The 21,620-nt window shown below is 42.2% G+C and overlaps 3 protein-coding genes and 1 long non-coding RNA gene across 8 annotated transcripts in view; 2 read left to right on the forward strand and 2 right to left on the reverse strand.

Moving 5' to 3' along the window:
• Flo2 (flotillin-2) overlaps positions 1 to 21,620 on the forward strand; it is a 124,865-nt gene that overhangs the window by 74,491 nt on the left and 28,754 nt on the right. The window lies entirely within an intron of this gene.
• On the reverse strand, positions 8,086 to 12,863 carry LOC108119712 (glucose dehydrogenase [FAD, quinone]). The gene is made up of 3 exons (XM_017233016.3): positions 12,590 to 12,863; positions 9,801 to 10,819; positions 8,086 to 9,089 (listed from the first exon to the last, which is right to left on the reverse strand). Exons 2-3 carry the CDS (start codon positions 10,771 to 10,773, stop codon positions 8,191 to 8,193), a joined length of 1,872 nt encoding a protein of 623 aa, XP_017088505.2. The 5' UTR covers positions 10,774 to 10,819; positions 12,590 to 12,863; the 3' UTR covers positions 8,086 to 8,190.
• Positions 11,856 to 12,595, forward strand: LOC108119713 (uncharacterized). Its single transcript, XR_001773014.3, has 2 exons — positions 11,856 to 11,994; positions 12,055 to 12,595. It is a non-coding gene; the product is annotated as an uncharacterized lncRNA (long non-coding RNA).
• On the reverse strand, positions 13,604 to 21,531 carry fiz (fezzik). Its single transcript, XM_017233020.3, has 2 exons — positions 20,934 to 21,531; positions 13,604 to 15,353 (listed from the first exon to the last, which is right to left on the reverse strand). Exons 1-2 carry the CDS (start codon positions 21,243 to 21,245, stop codon positions 13,731 to 13,733), a joined length of 1,935 nt encoding a protein of 644 aa, XP_017088509.2. The 5' UTR covers positions 21,246 to 21,531; the 3' UTR covers positions 13,604 to 13,730.

The following is a 21,620-nucleotide window of genomic DNA, read 5'->3' on the forward strand; positions in this document are numbered from 1 at the left end:
AAATCTCATACGCACTGTTGTCTCTAAATGTCTTATATTTATGTTTTTTAATAAAAAGTTACCTTAATAAATTATTTAAAATATCAATAACACGGCGTATGAGAAATAGGGTTAAGCTTACTCTCCTTACATATTTCATGTAATATGGGTTACTCTTTCTCTCTTCTGAGCTCTCGCCTCATTAAGCTCCTTAAGTCTTGGCTCTTGCGGCTCCTGTTTGCTTCTCTCTATTTGCTTCTCTATTTATTTTATTATTGTAGTGGTTGCGATTGCGCTCATTTTGCAATGCGAAACGGTAACCGCTTCACGCTCCTCCTGTTCGCTGCCTCTCTTTCGCACTTCACCCACATGGTCTGCTGCTGCTGCTTTGACGGCTGCTGCGGTTGCGGTTGCGCTGGCTGCTGTGCATTGCGAAACGGTACTCGCATATAACCGCTTGCAGCCTCAGCTCCTTCTGCCGCCGCCTCCCGCTCTGCCACGCACTCTCGCATCTGACATTTGCGGTTTCTGCTTGTGGGCTTTTGTGCTGCTTCTTCCTCTTCAAGGGGCTCTCCTTGCAGACGTCAGACGACAGACGACCTTCATGCTCGCTTTACGGTTTACGGTTATGCGTGTGCTCTTCTCTCCCCATAGTTGAGTTGTTTTGGGGCTGTGGGATCGCTCACGTAAGCCATAAGATACATATAGTACGACCTCTATAGGAAATATTTTTAAGAAAAAATCTTCAAAATTTATTTTTAATCTATACTAGATGAGAAATTGTTTAAAATATGGAAACAGTCTAAAATTTTTTTGTTTGTATTTATCAAGTTCTTTTACTTAAGTTACCACTGTACTACCTCTTCAGCTTGTACATCCAAAAAAAATAAAATTAAAAACCAACAGAATCCGTAATCAATTGAAAAGTTTGGCATTGGAGGTCGAAAAAGGCAGAGATTTTTGATGAAATAATTTTTTTCCTTATTATGTCCATTGATTAACCGGTTTTTTTGGCCAACAAACAACACCTCATGGAATTTTTTCTGCCAAGTAATTGTCATTACATTGCACCTGAGCATCAAACGGATATTAAATAAAAAACAAGTTTTCAAATTCAATCGGAAATCGTCAACGACATTCCCCGAAATTGCTCTATTTTCTCTAGCCTATGGGGTGATAGTTTGGGGTCTTTGGGGATAGTGGATGTCTTGGGGGTTATCGATATGCACACAGATGTTTGTATTTCGCACTAATGGCTTCCCGGTTTGCATTGTTGCATGAAAGTTTCAGATACCGCTGGGTGAAAATCAATCTTGCATCCAATTTGTTACTTGAATTGAATGCTGATTGAAAAAAGAGCAATATATATTAAAGTTAAATGGAAATGGGAATGATTAAAGTTTATATTTTATTATAAAAAATTGATAATAATTGAAAGTGAAATTTAAGATTTTATGGAAATTGCTTTAAAAAATGGAACTTTATTATATAAGACCATTTTCTTATGGGATATAAGTTATGAAATACGAACCACAGTGCGTATGAGTTATATAATTTGGAAAATTATCCATTCTATCCATTTTAGAATGACATTTAGGCCATCTATCGCATCTACCGACCTATAGTAACTGGAGCATTTCCCAATCCAATCCCCAAACCCAAATGACGAAAGTCCCACACAATATAATGCCCGCAAATTAACGGAGTGACGATGTGACGATCGCTTGATATATATCGCCGTCTAATGGGGCAAGGTCGGGTCGAGCGACCTAAACTCAGTTTTTCCATGCGAATGTCTTTCGAGGAAACCCCCCCACTGCCCAATAAAACAAACCTCGACAATAAAAGCACAAATAAACTTGTCAAAACTTTTTGCGATGACAACTTGTGCCTCTATTTTTGTTTTCTTGCTTTAGCTTCTTTTTCTGTCTTGTGTCTTTTTTTTTTGTCAAATTCCAAGTCTTAGAGCCTCGGACGGTCAAGGGCCACACTTCAATGACCACAATTTGTTAGACCTTAAAATTTGGGCAAGGGCCTCCTTGCCTTTATGATGGATCTTGGGAATAATGATTCAAGTTTAATAAGTATTATGGCTTCTAGTTTAATAAATAATATAAATTATGAAATGAGCTTTCAAGAAACAATGTATATTTCTTATAATATTCTCCGCTAGTACGCTATTACACCTTTTGGTTTAGTTTAAAACAATCTTCTGTAAAGTTAGAATAAAAAATAAATAATAAAATAATAAAGAACAATAAAATGAATAAACAGAAAAAATAAAACTTAAAATCAGTACTAAAGAAACATTATTTTTTTCTAATACTTCCTAAAAATAACCTCCTTTTTTTAGTTTTCAAAGTCTTTTAATATTCCATCGTAACTTATTCCATCGTATCTTATCTTATGATATAATAAAATGGGAATAAATCTAGTGCTATAAAATATTCAGGTAATACAAATCTTAAGATGCGTTCTATAGAGACCATCATTCTCTCTAATATTTCCCTAAATAATCACCTCTATTAAACGTTAAACACTTGCATTCCTTTTCAATGTTATTCCCAAAACGATTACCTCTATTAGTCCCTAAAGTTTTAAAATATTGTGGTTTAATAGGAATAATAGCACTTATATAATATAATATAAAACAACGACCTTAAGAAGAGTTCTGAAGAAACCATATGTTTTATATAGAGATTACCCCTGTAATATCTTAATATAATTGTTTTGTAATATATTAGGTATTATTTATTTCTAATCCCCAAATTCTATTAAACCCTTTTGTCTTCTAAAATTTCCTTTCCAAAACAACTCTCCTTATGAATCATCTCTGTTTAAGCCTCAAGTCTTGTAATATCCCATCGTAACTTTAGGTTTAGTTCCCAGGCTTCTGTCTGTTTACATATTTAATCAGCGATTTCCGCCACAATTACACTTAGTGTAACACTCTGGGTTCCCACAAGTCGGCCATTTCCGGCAATACTTTCCTCAGAGTACTATATAGTACACACACGACTGCCAGCCCAAATATGTGGGCCATATTTCTTGCGGGCCAATTGCCCAATAAACAAACACACTTGGCTCGAGGGCAATTAAAAGTGAAAATAGAAGAGGCCCCGAAAATAATAATACAAGTTGGTTAGAGTGAAGAGGCGCCACAGTCGCCCCTTTCTGCGGCATTCCGCCCTCCCCCAAAGGAGGGGGTGACATAACATTTAGTGTCAGTTGCCCTCCGCGGCCCCTTTCTATTGTTTTTGATTTTTCAATGCCTGCCTAGCTTTATCTTTCTGCTGTGTCATTCGAATCTGTATCTTTGTATCTGGCTATCTTTATACTTGTGTATCTGTGAGTGTGCTTTTTGTGGCCGAAAATGAACTTCATTAAACGACAAATGCAAGAAACGAAGTCATAGGTATGTAGTAATGCCAACAAGTGCTTCGAGTACTTGCAACTCTGGTAGTAGCGATGGCAGCGTGAATCCTTGAAAAAGAGGTTTGAACCATATTTGTTCATATAACCCATAAGAGGGTCTATATCTCCAATGACTATTATTGAATTTTCTACAAAATACTTGAAAACCAGGCTTTATTTTTAGAGTTTCCTTAAAAATCCTGCATTTTTCATATACTACCTCTAATATTGTCTTTCTCAAAACAGCTTATATCTTTCATAATTCTTATTCAATTCTCAAGAAAAAGGTCTCAAAATGTAGATAAGATCGAACACTTTAACAAAAACTCACGCGTGACTTACGACCTACCTACCAACCTCACGCCCATCTCTAGTATCTTTGTATCTCGACTCGTGTATCTAACCGCAGTCGAGCATGGCCGACGTGCTTGACGCCAAAAACGCGGCCTGTACGTGTATGGGTAGTATGTAGGTTACCACGCACGCTGAGGGGCTGTAAAGAAAGGAGGCGTGGCTGGTGGAAGAGGGCTGGGGGGGGGGAGGGGGGGGGGGGGGGGGGGGGGGAGGGGCAAAACAGTGGGCAATTGGTAGCCAACAACTGACAACTGACACATCCAGCAGCCAACAAATGGCCACCGTAGCCACGCTCATCTCTCATCTAATCACTTTCCTAAACGCCTCAAATGGCTTGGCTTCTTGTTTTCTTTTTTAATGTTTTTTGTTTTTTTTTTTTTTTGTATTGTTTTTGGGAATTTCCGAAAGCGTCATGCCCACTTCCGAAACACTTATCCCCTTCCATTCCCAGGCATGCCATCCACTAACCCACAAAACCATTATCTGAGCAAGTATCGCGGGCGATTTCGTTTAATTGGATTCCATTTTGTTCGGTTTTTGGTCAAGTGCATGGCGAGAAGAGAGTCGCTTATTACGTCCACTCCTCTTGGCTAATTGAATTCAATAAAAAATGCCCGAAGAAGTGATAAAAAATAGGAGTGTTGCAAGTAATTACTTAGATGCAAGCCTGGTATTTTTTCATTTGCAAGATGGCTAGGAAAATGGCTTAAATTCCTGAAAAGGATAATAGTGAATATTAGCTTTCAATGATAAATGGGTTTAGTTAATTATAATTATAAGCATACTAGTTATTTTAGCCTTTTTTTAGAGGGAACTTGCTTACAAATTTTGTTCTATTTGGAAGATATGTGTAAGATATCCTAGCAGGGTTTATAAGAAATATTATAAACATATATGAATAAGATGTCATATAAGCTAGAATTTTACTTTTTTAATTGGGAATCATTATATCCTTATATTCCCTCTAATTCCACTACTTTAAACCTTTAAACTTGCTTATAAAAGATGCATTTTTAGGATGTCCAATCCTGACCCTATTGTATTTCCTATAAAATCTCCTTATTAAAGCCTTTAAACTTGATTTAAAAAAAAAAACCCCTAATTTCCTCTCCGATTATACGATTATTTAACAAACAACAGGCCACCTCCTCCAGGTGCGTGGAGCCAACTTGGCCAACAATTAATTGCGATTAGTCTTTGGTATGCACTGCCAGGCCATTAGATGATCGCCCAAAAATGTTCAAACAAAACCGAAAAGCTGGCACGCTTCGTGGCGTCTACAGAAAACAAAAAATTAAATATATGTACATATATTTCGATCATGGGGGGGCATGGATAATGAATAAGTCGAGTCCCCGGCCGTGCAATTTATTTACAAATATATTTAAAAATAAAAATAAAAGCAAAACCCCCCCAAAAAAAAAAAACACAAGATAAGGCAAAAAGTGAAAGCTGTCAATCAAAAATGAAACGAACCGAATTGCTGGTCAGTGGTCAACAAGTGTTAACCAGGCCGGGCATCGAAGTATCTCAGAGATACGAAATACAATTTGCCATTCAATGCTGATGGGGCAGTTTTTGGAGCCAATATTACACGAAATTAAGTGAAATTCACACCCAAAAATTAAGTTTTTAAGTTATTAATAGTGATTTCCCTTGTTTTTGTTTTTTAAATAGTTAAAAAATAAATCAAAAGTTTCCCTTTTAAAACCACTAGAAGATACTAACAATTAATTGCACAGAGACTTGCACAGCGGCTGTTGGCCAAACCAAGTCAGGGCCAGATAAATGGCCAAAAACTTTTCACCAAAATTATAATACAATTTATAATACAATATACCTGCAAGGGTATAAACAGCTTATGGATAAAGGGTAATAGTTGTTGGTATCAAAAGAGTAACTTGTTTGACCTTTATTCACCGTATTCTTGATTAAAAATTAACAATTGCAATTTAAGCTGGCGATGATTCGCTTTCGTTGAATGTGGAGGCTGCACGACGAGTTCTGGACCTGTTCTTCCGATAAAAGGGAGCATCGAACCCGTGCCAGTTCACATACTCGTCGCAGCTATCCTTTAGATGTTTGATGATCGGTATAAATCGGACGCGAAGAGCAGTATGAGATAACAATAACGCTTTTTTCTAAAATAAAGAAATATATAAAAATTAAGTATGAGTTTTTGAGGGAAAAACGTACATGATTGGCGTCTACAACTGATCCTCGGAGCTTGTGAAGGTTGGTGTTGTCCTCCTCCAGGTTACTCTCCATATCTTTCACTATTTCGGTGCCGTTCTCAATCGTTTGCGTTAAGAAACGCTTAACAATCTCTTTTCGCTCCTCGTAGGTTTGCGGTTGCTTCCAATTAAATATTTTGGTGACGACGGTGAAAATGGCGGTTAAATGGCGGTCCAGTGAAGAACTTTTTTCGGCATAGAAGCCCCATGGACCCAAATCGTCGTGGACATAGTTTAAAATATTATAAAACGCATTATTGAGCTCTCCCATTCTGTTTCGGAAATGGTTTTGACATTCCAAAGATTTTCCGGTTTCTGTGAGGCCCAATTCCAGAGTAGACACGGTCAGGTGCCTGATTATATTCCTATTCGTTTCCGACAAGTTGCTGTCGCCAATTTTATCGATGATGATATCAAAAATGCCGTTGAGGGATTGGCACCAGTCGAAGACTGGACCCACACAGTTCTTGTAGCTGAGACGGGCGTCATAGTTCAAAGAGCGAATCATTGGCAGCTTGTCCTTGGCTTTGCCGTCGTATCCCAGCATGACGTTACCAATCTCGTCGATGGCCTCCTGCAGCTCCACAAACTTCACCTTCCTGTCGAACTCGGTTTGATATTTCACCAGGACGTTCGACAAACTTGCTATGCCTTTTATGAAATTAATCTCGGTCTTATCGCACCTGGCAAAGAAAGGACAAAAGGCGCAAAATGCAAGTGCCGTTACCAAAACGACGGCAGAAGGATCCTTTCCCATAACTGATCAAGAAGGATTAATCCACTGGCGAGGAGCTGACTGGTGCTTCCCTGACGAGAGAAGATCCGCTATTCTTTTCGAAATGTACGATTTTCGGTCTTATATATACCCAAAAAGTAAATACACTAAAGAACACTTAACACTAATTCGGTTCTTGGGAACTGTTAATAATTCCTAAATCAAGAGATGTATCGTAGTTGCAAATAAAAGACTCAGATTTCGCGGAAGCTAATAGGCATTAATGAAGAAGTTCTTTAATATTCAATTTAGACATTCTCCTTATCTTTGAGGGAGGCGGAATCGGGGCCGGACCGTTGATCTGCCGGACCGCTTGTGTGGATTTGCCTCCGGAGGCTATACAACTACTTATTAACATTCCGAGCTTAATGCGGCAATGTGATAGCTGCGTCATTGGAAATGATTCGCATTCCAAAATTGATGAGCTGAATCATAAGGTTCTGGATCTGGAATCCCTTTTCGAAAGCCTAATGCCAAAGTGGATCATGCCCTGGTAAATGGAGCGGCTGGACCCGTGGGCCCGAGGTCTCTTCGGCTGGGGTCCATGCTGTTGCTCCCCCTTTTATGCCTACCATTTTTATTACCATAACATTTCCCTACAGTCTTCATTGATGACTTTTGGCCTATGTCGGTAAAAGTCAGCCGGTTTGTGCATGGAGAGCATGTTTTTTCAAAATTACCTTTGCGGTGGACACGACTATTATTCCGATCAACACCAAATTTTGACCACTTATTTATTATGATATTAGCTAGTCCGTGAATGAAGGGTTTTTTAATTTTTTTGAAAACTCCTTTTTAAAGCATAAAAATCGAAAATCTTCTACCTTGAAAAAGTACATTTTCTGTTAAAACCGTCGCCATTTTTTTTTTTATCAAAATTTTTACAAATCCCTCGTTCACGGACTAGACAATACAATATACTAACTAAATTTTTTTGAATTTTGGATTTCCGATGAACCGTTTTCGGGATATCATGTCCACCGCAAGATATCATCGAAAAAAGGCGATCCGGGAATTCGGCTATAACATTTTTATTATGTAATATTTTTTTATGAAAAAATTTAATTAAGTACCCAGAAACATGTACTAAACAACGTCGGTAAAACATTTTCAATAAAAATTTTTTTGTGCGGTACAACTGTATATAACCCCTTAAGAACTTTTATTCTAACTTGCCAAGGCTTTAAAACTGTACTACAGTTTGGGAGTGATTGTAAAATTGTTTAGCTTAGACACCCACCACTAGAGGGCTAGTTTTACATTTTGTGTAAAAAACTTTGTTTCTTTTTAAAAAAAATATGTTATTTATGAATTAAAAATTAAACAAAATTTTAAACTTTATGCATGTTTATTCGTTAAACACTTTCAAAAAAAAATTTGACCAAAAAAACCTACTTGCTAAGTGATAATCGTGTAATATCGCAAACTTTAGATTCAAAGCTCGGTGTGCTTGGCGCCAAGATAGTCCTCCTTGATCATATCGGCGCCCTTCTCGCCGATCATGATGCAGGCGGCGTTCGTGTTGGCGCCCACGATGTCCGGCATGATGCTGGCATCGATCACGCGAAGACCCTTGGCTCCATGGACCCGGAGGCGGGCGTCCACCACGGCGGTGGGGTCGTTCTTGGGACCCATCTTGGTGGTGCCCACCGGGTGGTAGACCGTGGTGGTCATGTGGCGGATGTAGCAGCGCCAGTAGTCGTCCGACTGGTACTCCAGGCCGTTGCAGGCCTCCAGGTCGACCTTGTGGAGGGCCGCCTCCCGCTGGCTGAAGGCCTTGGTCTTGGGCAGGTTCTTGTAGATGTTCAGGGCCCGGATGTAGGTGTCCACGTCCCGCTGGTCGGTCATGTAGCCGGGGTCGATGAGGGGCGACTCCAGGTAGTCACTGGACTGGAGTGTCAGCTGTCCGGCGGAGAAGGGCTTCAGGTGGAGCAGGTAGGTGATGTAGGTGTTGGAGTTCTGGTTGGCGGACAGGATGCTCTTGGCCACACGGTCGTTGAAGCCTGTGGCGGCCACATAGCCCTTCAGCTCGGGGCTCTGCATCAGGCTGAAGAAGTTGGTGGTCTGGATGTCGGGGTTGGGGCCCTCGATGGTGGTCGTGTTGATGAAACCGGTCAGGGCGGTGGCCTCGTGGTGGAGCAGCTTGCTGTAGCGGCCCATCAGCAGGTTGAACATGGCGTCCACCAGCTCCTCCTCGGTGGGCACACGGGCGGTGGACTTGTCGATCTGGAAGATGACGGGCAGGCTGGCATGATCCTTGAGGTTCTTTCCCACGGGCAGGTCCAGTTTCAGGGGGATACCCAGGCTCTTCAGGTGGTCAGCGGGTCCAACACCTGAAAAGTGGTATGTTTTTAGGGAACTATGTTTTTAAAAAAAACCTGTTCTTATATATTTTCTAGAACCTGTCTTTATGGAGTCAATAGGTAATCTTGGGGAAAAACTAGTTCCTCTCCAGTGATCTGTATGAGCTTTGGGTTCTATGATTTCTTGAATATAATACTGCATAACCCATTACCTATTATTATACTAATATATCTTTTATATTTCCATTTTCAGGTTCGTATGTGGTTTATACTAGAAGCTAAGAGCCATCTTCTGCCAAGTCATGCCTAGACAGGTAAAAATACTGTGCCCCTTTACCAAAAAGAAAATATTCCATCATAAAGTCGATGATATATTTTACAATCCCACACGATTGGTGTGACACCGAGGCACTTGACCTTGCTCATGACCTTGTGGGAGCACCTATCGACACTGGATTGTAGGATTGCCAGATTGCCGGAGGGAATCCCCTTGAGCTACCCATCTGATATCTTGATTCCGGCTATCTAATCGCTACTAACTGGCCGCAGCTGCCAATCCCCTACTTTATCACTAGAGCTCCCTGGCTTTATGCCTTTCTGGATGCAGAATATGGCCATAATCTTGGGCAAACTAACTTGGGCCCAAAGCCATCTGAGATTTGAGATTAATGCCACTGCATTGTGGACACAAGTACAAGGGCCAAGTATAAAGGCTCTCTGGAGGACTTCTCCGACACTCACCCGACAGCATCAGGATCTGGGGCGAGCCAATGGCTCCTGCCGACAGGACCACCTCCTTTCTGGCCTTCACCGTGTACTCCTTCTGGCCGCGATGCACGAAAGTCACGCTCTCGGCCCTGTTCTGGGCGTCCAGGTTGATCTTCTTGACGTGGGCGTGGCGCAGGATGTGCAGGTTGGGCGTGTCCTTGCGCAGGTGGGAGCGGGCGGTGGTGATGCGGCGACCGCCGTCCTGGGTGCCCAGGATGTCCATCTGGCCGACAAAGGAGCCCTCCGTGAAGTCGGGGGCACTGCCATAGCCCATCTCCTGCATTCCGGCGCGGATCGTCGACCGGAACTCGTTGTCCGAGACGTAGTTGTTGAGGCCCATGGGTCCGCCAACACCGTGGTCGCCGGGCTTGTAGTCCGGCCGGGTGGAGCGCAGGTCCTCCGCCTTGCGGAAGTGCTCGAGCACCTCGTCGTAGCCCCAGCCGGGGTTGCCGCGCCGCTCCCAGTCATCAAAGTCCTCACGGGTGCCGCGGGCGTAGATCATTGCGTTCATGCCGTTGGTGCCGCCCAGCATCTTGCCCCGCGGCCAGTGGCAGCTCTCGCCCAGCATCGCCATGCAGGCCCGACCGTTCGGCTCCGTGTGGTACTGCCAGTCCCACTCGGAGAACTGGGTCGCCATGTGCCAGGCCACGAACTCCGTCTCGATGGGGGGATCGCCTCCTGCCTCCAGGAGCAGCACCTTCCAGTTCGCTTCCTCCGCCAGTCGTCCCGCCACCACTGATCCCGAGCTTCCCGATCCAATCACTATGAAGTCGTAGTCGTCTGTGAAGCCCCCCGACTTCTCCAGCCAGTCGCCCTGGTCCGCCGGCCACTGCTGCTGGCCGCTCAGCTCACAGTACTTGGTTATCAGGGTGGTCAGCAGCAAGGACATCAGCGTGTTGGCAGGTCCTGCCGAACGGGCGGCGCACTGGGCACTCAGGAACTCCATTATAGTGGATTCCTCTTGGAGTTTCTCGCAAAAGATTCCTCAAGATCTGGAAAATAGACAAAGAATTAATGTTTTTGCAAGCTAAATAATTTTTAAAGTTTAATATTTGTCCTAAAAGAATAATTCTTTAAATAACATCGCCCCTCTCCTCGCTTTTCTTCTTAAAGAAGGTCTTTAAAACTAAAAGGTCCTTAAGCATAGCCTTAAAAAATAATTTCAAATGAAAAAATATCCAAAAACTTTCCAAATTGTTCCTCTAATTTAGAAAAAGACTAATAATTATTAGAAAAATCTAATGATTTAATAAAATGATTTAAATGATTTAATTTTCAAGAAATTGAAATTCTACGCTTCTTACAAAAAATAGCACCTTTCTCCTCGCTTCTCATAAGGTTTACTTAACCAACAAAATAAAATTAAATGAAAGAATATCTAAAATCTTCTATCTAAAATACTCATAATTCTCAAGAATTATAACAGACTACCACTTTTCACACTTCACATATGGGTTTAGTTATTAAGAAATATAAAAACCGAGAAACTTTAAGAAATTGAAACCCTTTAAAGTTTAAAAAAGTATCAGTTCAAAAGACAAGGCCTTTCCTCCTCGCTTCTCATAAGTTTACAATTATTAAAATTTAATACTTCAAAGTAGCCTAAAAACAGGACTCTTTTCCTCGCTTCAGTTAATAAATAATCTTAAGACTCAAAAATACTTAAAATGTTAAAATTTTAAGGCCTTTCTCCTAGATTCTTTTTGAGTTTCTTGAAACAACTAAGATCCTATGAAATAATAAAAAAAATATTTAAACATCAACGACCTTCTCATTGGGAGTTCCTAAGCCATAAAGTTTATTCAAGTTCACGGCACTTCCTAAGGCTTTCTAAAACTACTTCACAAATATATAATATTTAAATATTTTTATTTAAAGAATCTTTATGCTTATCCATATATTAAACCAATCTGTTGAACTTGAGTCATAATTTAATTTCAAAACACAACACTATTTACTTTTAAAATTCTAAACATTAAACCACTATCTATGGCTGAAGGCGGCTACAGTATAATACGAATAGGATAATAGTAGGCTGTGTAATATATTCAAAATTACCCTAAAAATATCGATAGCAGTAGAAAGCCAATGCTTAAACGTCAGGGCATTGAAGCGTTGACCTTTTCACTGAATTCAGTTCAATTTATAAAAATCTGCTAAAATCTGAGTAAGTTGAAAAAATCGACCAAAACCAAGACGTATCTGAAGCTCTGCTTGAAACCATTAGAAGCATCATAATCAAGACTTTTTCGAGGATCTAAAGCTGTGTGGTGGATCGAAATGGAACGCTTCCGCAAAGCTATTGATTTTATAAAGCACAACCGTTTTGAAATTCTCAATTTTACGTGTTGCACTATATTAATGATCGCAGCCGGAGTAGTATCATTAGACGACTATTTGGCGGCTGGGATTACAGGACTATTCCGCCTGCAACTACAAAACAAGTTGAAATGGAATTACCTCGCCGCCGCTGGTAGCTACACAATTTTTTTGGCGCTGGTCTTAGCAAGTATTTTGGTACAGCACCGCTTCCGACATCGCTTTTATAGAGTAGCTTAGAGTGGTCAGGTGGTACCGAACTCCAGCCTTATTTTGGAATTCAAAACACTCTCGGACTCGGACAATAGGACACCAACAAATGAGAAGAAACTTTGGAAAACGAGCCGAAAATTATAAATTTGCATCCTGTTAAGATTCCCGTTAAGATTCATTTCTGTATCCTGAAAACCTCTGTATGTCCTTTGGCAAAAATACATAGTTACCCTCTATTAGTCCTCTAGTAATCCTCTGGTAATCCTTTGGTAATCCTTGGCCGCAGACACGTTCGTCGGGTCTCTCCGCTCGACGGCAACTGAACTCGACAGCCGGTGTTCACCCGGAATTTGTACGGAATTCACCGAATGGGTGTTTTGTTTCTATTTTTCTATCTTTTTTTTTCGTATTCCAGCGGCGTCCGTAAATCAAGCTAGCTTGGAGGCGATTTGCATTTGGCGTGGCTCTTGTTTTTGCCTTCAAAGTAGTCGCGTTCTAGTCGCTCTTCTGGCACACCACACTCACATAAATTAGACGCACCTTCCATGCCAGTTGGCACTCCCCCTTATCACTCGGCTAGATTACGGGTGTAGGGTGTACGGCGTATACGGCGTATAAGGCATACAGGGAGAGGTGTGATAAACCCGACAACGGATCACTATTTAGTGGGGTCTTTGAAAAGTCGCCTCTCGCCTCTGCACTTGCTGCTGCTGGGAGGCTTATCTTTATGCTCGTGTTTTGGGTGGCACTTCCAGTTTTTAGTTTTTTTTTTTTCCTCCATTTCCAGTTCCAGCTGATAAGACCAGGTTTCTGGGATCTCATTGGGGCCCTCTATAGGTGTACTACAGGTATACATGGGTGTTTGTGTACTAAAGTGTTTTATTTATTTGGCAAACCAGTTTTTTGATAGCTTTGGTAAACATCTCTATTGTTGGCTTGGTGGGAGAATGTTGGCCAGCAAACAGGTGTTTTTTGTCGATAGATATAAGCACTGATTCGGGAAACTAATATAGATCTATGGGTTATCTAGCTTAGTGAATATTTTTCATAAATATTTGTTCAGGAGGACAAAGTTCTTTAAGAAAATATGCCTTGGTTTGTGTTTTTTATTAAATAGTTCCATGAAGATTCTTATTTTCCACAAAAAAAAAACCTTAAATCTTAATTCCTTAGATACTATTTATTTACAAAATAAAAGCCGTGGCTCTCTGCTTAACTTTTCTTATCAAAAAATCCAAAAAAAAAAAAAGCGGGTTATTAGCCCATAATCATAACACTTCCATAACAAATGTCCCCTATCCTGCAATTAAGAGCAATTGCATATCGTTATCGGGCCTATCGTTGATTTATGAAAGACCCTCCAGTGGTGGATCAATCGACGTCTTGCTGACAAGTCTCCGGAGTGCCGAGGTGTGACTGGAATTCCCAAGCGGGATTCTCGTCGACGTGCCAGTCCTCGCGAATGAACTGCGCCGCCCGCTCTCCGATCATCACGGTGGCGGCGTTCGTGTTGGCGCTGACTACCGCCGGCATGATGCTGGCATCCGCCACCCGGAGGTTCTCCAATCCATACACCCTCAGTCGGGGATCCACGCAGGCCTCGTGGTCCTTCGAAGGACCCATTTTCACGGAACCCGACTGGTGGTAGCACGTAATGCTGAAGTACTTGGCGTAGCACTTCCAGTAGTCGTCGCTGCGATACGGCAGGACATCGCACTCCTCGATGGCCACATGGGCTATGTCGGCCAGGTGGTTTTGGAAGGAGCTAGTCTGCACCAGGGTCTCTAGATATCTAATCCCTCGGAGCAGGGTCTCCACGTCCTGCGCTTCTGTCAGATAGTTGCTGATCAGAATGGGCTTCTCTCCCACCTCCGTGCTCCTCAAACGCACCTCGCCCCTGGCCAGGGGATGCGAGAGCAGCACGAAGACGCACAGCAAGTGCGAGTCCTTCAGGTAGTCCTGCAACTGCTCTATGTACTGGTCCTGGAAGGACAGGCCCTGCGTGAAAATGTTCAGCATGTCGTGCCGTCCGCGGCGGAAGAACAAGTGATGGAACTCCGTGTCCGGATAGGGACTCTGGTTGCTCGTGTTCGTGTTGACAAAGGCCACCAGAGAGGTCGGCCCGTGGGTGGCCAAAGGACCGCGCCGATGCATCAGGTATTGGTAGATGTCGTCCAGCATGTCCTGCTCCTTGGGCAAGGGAGCCTGTCCCTCGTCGAGTCGCAGGAAAACGGGAATCACCACGTGATCTTGCAGGTTCTTCCCGACGCCTGGTAGATCCAGTTGCAGCGGGATGCTCAGGTCCTGGAGGTCCTGCGCAGGACCTATGCCAGACCGAAGGAGCAGAGCTGGCGAATCGATGGCTCCTGCGGAGAGGATGGCTTCCTTTTTAACGAACACCCTCTCCTCGCGTCCTCTTCTCACAAAATCCACTGAAACCACGCGGTCTCCTTGGACGTTGATCCTGGTGACCTGGGCGTTCTTAAGGACATGCAGATTAGGACGACTGGCGGATACTGCTCCCAAGTAGCCCTTGGCCGTGCTCATCCTGTGGCCATCTCGAATGGTGCCCGGCACGTCGGAATATCCCGTCTCGCTGCCCTCCTGAAAGGACTTGACATACGGAAGTCCCAGCTCCCCGGCTCCGGCCAGGATCAACTGGTGTATGTCCTCGTCCTGGCGCTCGAACGGGTTCAGGCTGACGTAGCCCCTCGGGTGACTGGCATTTCCCTGCGGGGTCACCGACTTCTCGAAGAAGGGCAGGACCTCGTCGTAGCTCCACCCCGTATTCCCCAAGGCCGCCCACCCATCAAAGTCCTGGCGGTTTCCTCGCACGTACAGCATGGCGTTCGCGGCCCCCGATCCGCCCAGCATCCTGCCTCGCGGCCAGTAGCAGCGCTCGTCCTTCATGCCCCGGCAGGAGGCGTCGCTCCGCTCCACAAAGTAGTTCCACACAAAATCCGTATGTTGCAGTCCAAAAAACAGCGATGGGAGCTGGGAAGAAAGTATTACAAAATTATAATTAATTCCATATACTTTTCATTCCAAAAGTTTGGGTTGTGATCTTTGACTAAAACATGTTGTACTCTTTTCAGCGCTGAAAGCTTATTTCACAAAAAGAGCTTTCATTATGCTTTGGAGGTCTTGTTTTTGGGGAATAAGGGGGTTAACGTTACTTCAAATATCGGGAGAATGCATGGAAGCCCAATATGTGCCCCAGCGATGGCTATATCTCGGCCAGTTTTTATCCGATCCTTGAGCGGGATACCTTAAACGATTTCTAGACCGATTCTCTATCAATCTGCATCAAAATCTAGCAGCGAAATATTTTTTAGATTTTTTGTCAAATTTTCTGAGGGATCCCCTTCAAATATCGGGAAAATGCATGGAGGCCCAATATGGGCCCCAGCGATGGCTATATCTCGGCCTGTTTTTATCCGATTCTTGAGCGGGATACCTTAAACGATTTCTAGACCGATTCTCTATCAATCTGCATCAAAATCTAGCAACAAAATATTTTTTAGATTTTTTGTCAAATTTTCTGAGAGATCTCCTTCAAATATCGGGAAAATGCATGGAAGCCCAATATGGGCCCCAGCGATGGCTATATCTCGGCCAGTTTTTATCCGATTCTTGAGCGGGACACCTTAAACGATTTCTAGACCGATTCTCTATCAATCTGCATGAAAATCTAGCAACAAAATATTTTTTAGATTTTTTGTCAAATTTTCTGAGGGATTTCCTTCAAATATCGGGAAAATGCATGGAAGCCCAATATGGGCCCCAGCGATGGCTGTATCTCGGCCAGTTTTTATCCGATTCTGGAGCGGAATACCTTAAACGATTTCTAGACCGATTCTCTATTAATCTGCATCAAAATCTAGCAGCGAAATGTTTTTTAGATTTTTTGTCAAATTTTCTGAGGGATCCCCTTCAAATATCGGGAAAATGCATGGAAGCCCAATATGGGCCCCAGCGATGGCTATATCTCGGCCAATTTTAATCCGATTCTTGAGCGGGATACCTTAACCGATTTCTAGACCGATTCTCTATTAATCTGCATCAAAATCTAGCAGCGAAATGTTTTTTAGATTTTTTGTCAAATTTTCTGAGGGATCCCCTTCAAATATGGGGAAAATGCATGGAAGCCCAATATGGGCCCCAGCGATGGCTATATCTCGGCCAATTTTAATCCGATTCTTGAGCGGGATACCTTAAACGATTTCTAGACCGATTCTCTATTAATCTGCATCAAAATCTAGCAGCGAAATATTTTTTCGATTTTTTGTCAAATTTTTTGAGGGATCCCCTTCAAATATCAGGAAAATGCATGGAAGCCCAATATGGGCCCCAGCGATGGCTGTATCTCGGCCAGTTTTTATCCGATTCTGGAGCGGAATACCTTAAACGATTTCTAGACCGATTCTCTATTAATCTGCATCAAAATCTAGCAGCGAAATGTTTTTTAGATTTTTTGTCAAATTTTCTGAGGGATCTCCTTCAAATATCGGGAAAATGCATGGAAGCCCAATATGGGCCCCAGCGATGGCTATATCTCGGCCAATTTTAATCCGATTCTTGAGCGGGATACCTTAACCGATTTCTAGACCGATTCTCTATTAATCTGCATCAAAATCTAGCAGCGAAACGTTTTTTAGATTTTTTGTCAAATTTTCTGAGGGATCCCCTTCAAATATCGGGAAAATGCATGGAAGCCCAATATGGGCCCCAGCGATGGCTATATCTCGGCCAATTTTAATCCGATTCTTGAGCGGGATACCTTAAACGATTTCTAGACCGATTCTCTATTAATCTGCATCAAAATCTAGCAGCGAAATGTTTTTTAGATTTTTTGTCAAATTTTCTGAGGGATCCCCTTCAAATATCGGGAAAATGCATGGAAGCCCAATATGGGCCCCAGCGATGGCTATATCTCGGCCAATTTTAATCCGATTCTTGAGCGGGATACCTTAAACGATTTCTAGACCGATTCTCTATTAATCTGCATCAAAATCTAGCAGCGAAATGTTTTTTAGATTTTTTGTCAAATTTTCTGAGGGATCCCCTTCAAATATCGGGAAAATGCATGGAAGCCCAATATGGGCCCCAGCGATGGCTATATCTCGGCCAATTTTAATCCGATTCTTGAGCGGGATACCTTAAACGATTTCTAGACCGATTCTCTATTAATCTGCATCAAAATCTAGCAGCGAAATATTTTTTCGATTTTTTGTCAAATTTTCTGAGGGATCTCCTGCAAATATCGGGAAAATGCATGGAAGCCCAATATGAGCCCCAGCGATGGCTATATCTCGGCCAGTTTTTATCCGATTCTTGAGCGGGATACCTTAAACGATTTCTAGACCGATTCTCTATCAATCTGCATCAAAATCTAGCAACAAAATATTTTTTAGATTTTTTGTCAAATTTTCTGAGAGATCTCCTTCAAATATCAGGAAAATGCATGGAAGCCCAATATGGGCCCCAGCGATGGCTGTATCTCGGCCAGTTTTTATCCGATTCTGGAGCGGAATACCTTAAACGATTTCTAGACCGATTCTCTATTAATCTGCATCAAAATCTAGCAGCGAAATGTTTTTTAGATTTTTTGTCAAATTTTCTGAGGGATCCCCTTCAAATATCGGGAAAATGCATGGAAGCCCAATATGGGCCCCAGCGATGGCTATATCTCGGCCAATTTTAATCCGATTCTTGAGCGGGATACCTTAACCGATTTCTAGACCGATTCTCTATTAATCTGCATCAAAATCTAGCAGCGAAATGTTTTTTAGATTTTTTGTCAAATTTTCTGAGGGATCCCCTTCAAATATCGGGAAAATGCATGGAAGCCCAATATGGGCCCCAGCGATGGCTATATCTCGGCCAATTTTAATCCGATTCTTGAGCGGGATACCTTAACCGATTTCTAGACCGATTCTCTATTAATCTGCATCAAAATCTAGCAGCGAAATGTTTTTTAGATTTTTTGTCAAATTTTCTGAGGGATCTCCTGCAAATATCGGGAAAATGCATGGAAGCCCAATATGAGCCCCAGCGATGGCTATATCTCGGCCAGTTTTTATCCGATTCTTGAGCGGGATACCTTAAACGATTTCTAGACCGATTCTCTATCAATCTGCATCAAAATCTAGCAACAAAATATTTTTTAGATTTTTTGTCAAATTTTCTGAGAGATCTCCTTCAAATATCGGGAAAATGCATGGAAGCCCAATATGGGCCCCAGCGATGGCTATATCTCGGCCAGTTTTTATCCGATTCTTGAGCGGGATACCTTAAACGATTTCTAGACCGATTCTCTATCAATCTGCATCAAAATCTAGCAACAAAATATTTTTTAGATTTTTTGTCAAATTTTCTGAGGGATCTCCTGCAAATATCGGGAAAATGCATGGAAGCCCAATATGGGCCCCAGCAATGGCTATATCTCGACCAGTTTTTATCCGATTCTTGAGCGGGATACCTTAAACGATTTCTAGACCGATTCTCTATCAATCTGCATCAAAATCTAGCAACAAAATATTTTTTAGATTTTTTGTCAAATTTTCTGAGAGATCTCCTGCAAATATCGGGAAAATGCATGGAAGCCCAATATGGGCCCCAGCAATGGCTATATCTCGGCCAGTTTTTATCCGATTCTTGAGCGGGATACCTTAAACGATTTCTAGACCGATTCTCTATCAATCTGCATCAAAATCTAGCAACAAAATATTTTTTAGATTTTTTGTCAAATTTTCTGAGGGATCTCCTGCAAATATCGGGAAAATGCATGGAAGCCCAATATGGGCCCCAGCGATGGCTATATCTCGGCCAGTTTTTATCCGATTCTTGAGCGGGATACCTTAAACGATTTCTAGACCGATTCTCTATCAATCTGCATCAAAATCTAGCAACAAAATATTTTTTAGATTTTTTGTCAAATTTTCTGAGGGATCTCCTGCAAATATCGGGAAAATGCATGGAAGCCCAATATGGGCCCCAGCGATGGCTATATCTCGGCCAGTTTTTATCCGATTCTTGAGCGGGATACCTTAAACGATTTCTAGACCGATTCTCTATCAATCTGCATCAAAATCTAGCAACAAAATATTTTTTAGATTTTTTGTCAAATTTTCTGAGGGATCTCCTGCAAATATCGGGAAAATGCATGGAAGCCCAATATGGGTCCCAGCAATGGCTATATCTCGGCCTGTTTTTATCCGATTCTTGAGCGGGACACCTTAAACGATTTCTAGACCGATTCTCTATCAATCTGCATGAAAATCTAGCAACAAAATATTTTTTAGATTTTTTGTCAAATTTTCTGAGGGATCTCCTGCAAATATCGGGAAAATGCATGGAAGCCCAATATGAGCCCCAGCGATGGCTATATCTCGGCCAGTTTTTATCCGATTCTTGAGCGGGATACCTTAAACGATTTCTAGACCGATTCTCTATCAATCTGCATCAAAATCTAGCAACAAAATATTTTTTAGATTTTTTGTCAAATTTTCTGAGGGATCTCCTGCAAATATCGGGAAAATGCATGGAAGCCCAATATGGGCCCCAGCAATGGCTATATCTCGACCAGTTTTTATCCGATTCTTGAGCGGGATACCTTAAACGATTTCTAGACCGATTCTCTATCAATCTGCATCAAAATCTAGCAACAAAATATTTTTTAGATTTTTTGTCAAATTTTCTGAGAGATCTCCTGCAAATATCGGGAAAATGCATGGAAGCCCAATATGGGCCCCAGCAATGGCTATATCTCGGCCAGTTTTTATCCGATTCTTGAGCGGGATACCTTAAACGATTTCTAGACCGATTCTCTATCAATCTGCATCAAAATCTAGCAACAAAATATTTTTTAGATTTTTTGTCAAATTTTCTGAGGGATCTCCTGCAAATATCGGGAAAATGCATGGAAGCCCAATATGGGCCCCAGCGATGGCTATATCTCGGCCAGTTTTTATCCGATTCTTGAGCGGGATACCTTAAACGATTTCTAGACCGATTCTCTATCAATCTACATCAAAATCTAGCAGCGAAATATTTTTTAAATCTTTTGTCAAATTTTCTGAGGGATCTCCTTCAAATATCGGGAAAATGCATGGAAGCCCAATATGGGCCCCAGCGCCCACAAGACTTCTTTCTTATTCCTTTCATTAACTTTTTTCATAAACCAATTCGTGTCTCTTCAAGGTTTCAGACATAAAGGCCTTTCTCCTCGATACTTCTCGAGTTTTAGTTTATAAACAACTAAAATCCTACGAAATAATACAAAAATATTTAAACAACAACGCCCTTCTCCTCACTTCTCATTGGGAGTACCTAAGCCATAAAGTTAAATCATCTTAAAACGGCATTTCCTACGGCCTTACTTCTAAAATATCTTTAAGTATATTTATTTTAAGATTCTTTGTCCATATTTTAAACCACTTTCGTACAAAAGCCCAAGAAAATGGGCTTGGTATTTCTTGGTAAGAATTATCACATTATAAGAAGTAAAAATTTTAAGCCTTGTATTAACAGTTTAATTAGTTATCTGCTTAAAATCCCTTAACCATAACCTACCTCGGATTCCACGGGGGGATCTCCGCCAGCCTCCAGGACCAGTACCCGCCAGTGGGGATTCTCGCTGAGCCGGCTGGCCACCACAGAGCCGGCAGATCCCGCTCCAATCACCACCATATCGTAGGGCTGCTCCAGCGGGCCGGAGTAGTCCTCGGGCCAGAGGCTGGGCGGCGAGACCTGGCACTGGGCGGAGAGGAGGGACTGCACCAGCAGGCTGACCATTCCGGCGAACAAGCCCGTGGCCGGAGAGGGGCACTGGGCGCTCCAGTCCGGCGTGGAATTGTGGCAGGCTCCTTCGGCGACGAACGACATCTCGCGGATGCGTATCTGTATCTGGGACTGGAGTGCACTCGGGGCTGGGGATGTGCTTTTATATGGCGATAAGAGACCCGGGCACAGTGCAGCCTCCCCCTGAACGGACGCCCCTGTGCGATTTTTTCGGCATGTGCCGAGGACGTTGACTCACGAATGTGAGCTTGGAGATCACGAATGTGGATCAAACAAATCCAGTTTCAGGGGATGGCCAGTTTTGTGTTTTTATTTTATATTTTTAACAAAAGTTTTATTTTGATTTGTTCAACTGAGTGCTATGGGATTCTAAAATAGATGTTCCCGTGGTTTTAATTTAACTTCCGTTTATTAAAATTAAGTGGAAAACTATCGTGGTTTTTTTTATAAATCTTTTTT

The sequence above is a fragment of the Drosophila bipectinata genome, chromosome XL (assembly GCF_030179905.1).
Source record: "Drosophila bipectinata strain 14024-0381.07 chromosome XL, DbipHiC1v2, whole genome shotgun sequence".
Lineage (NCBI taxonomy): Eukaryota > Metazoa > Arthropoda > Insecta > Diptera > Drosophilidae > Drosophila > Drosophila bipectinata.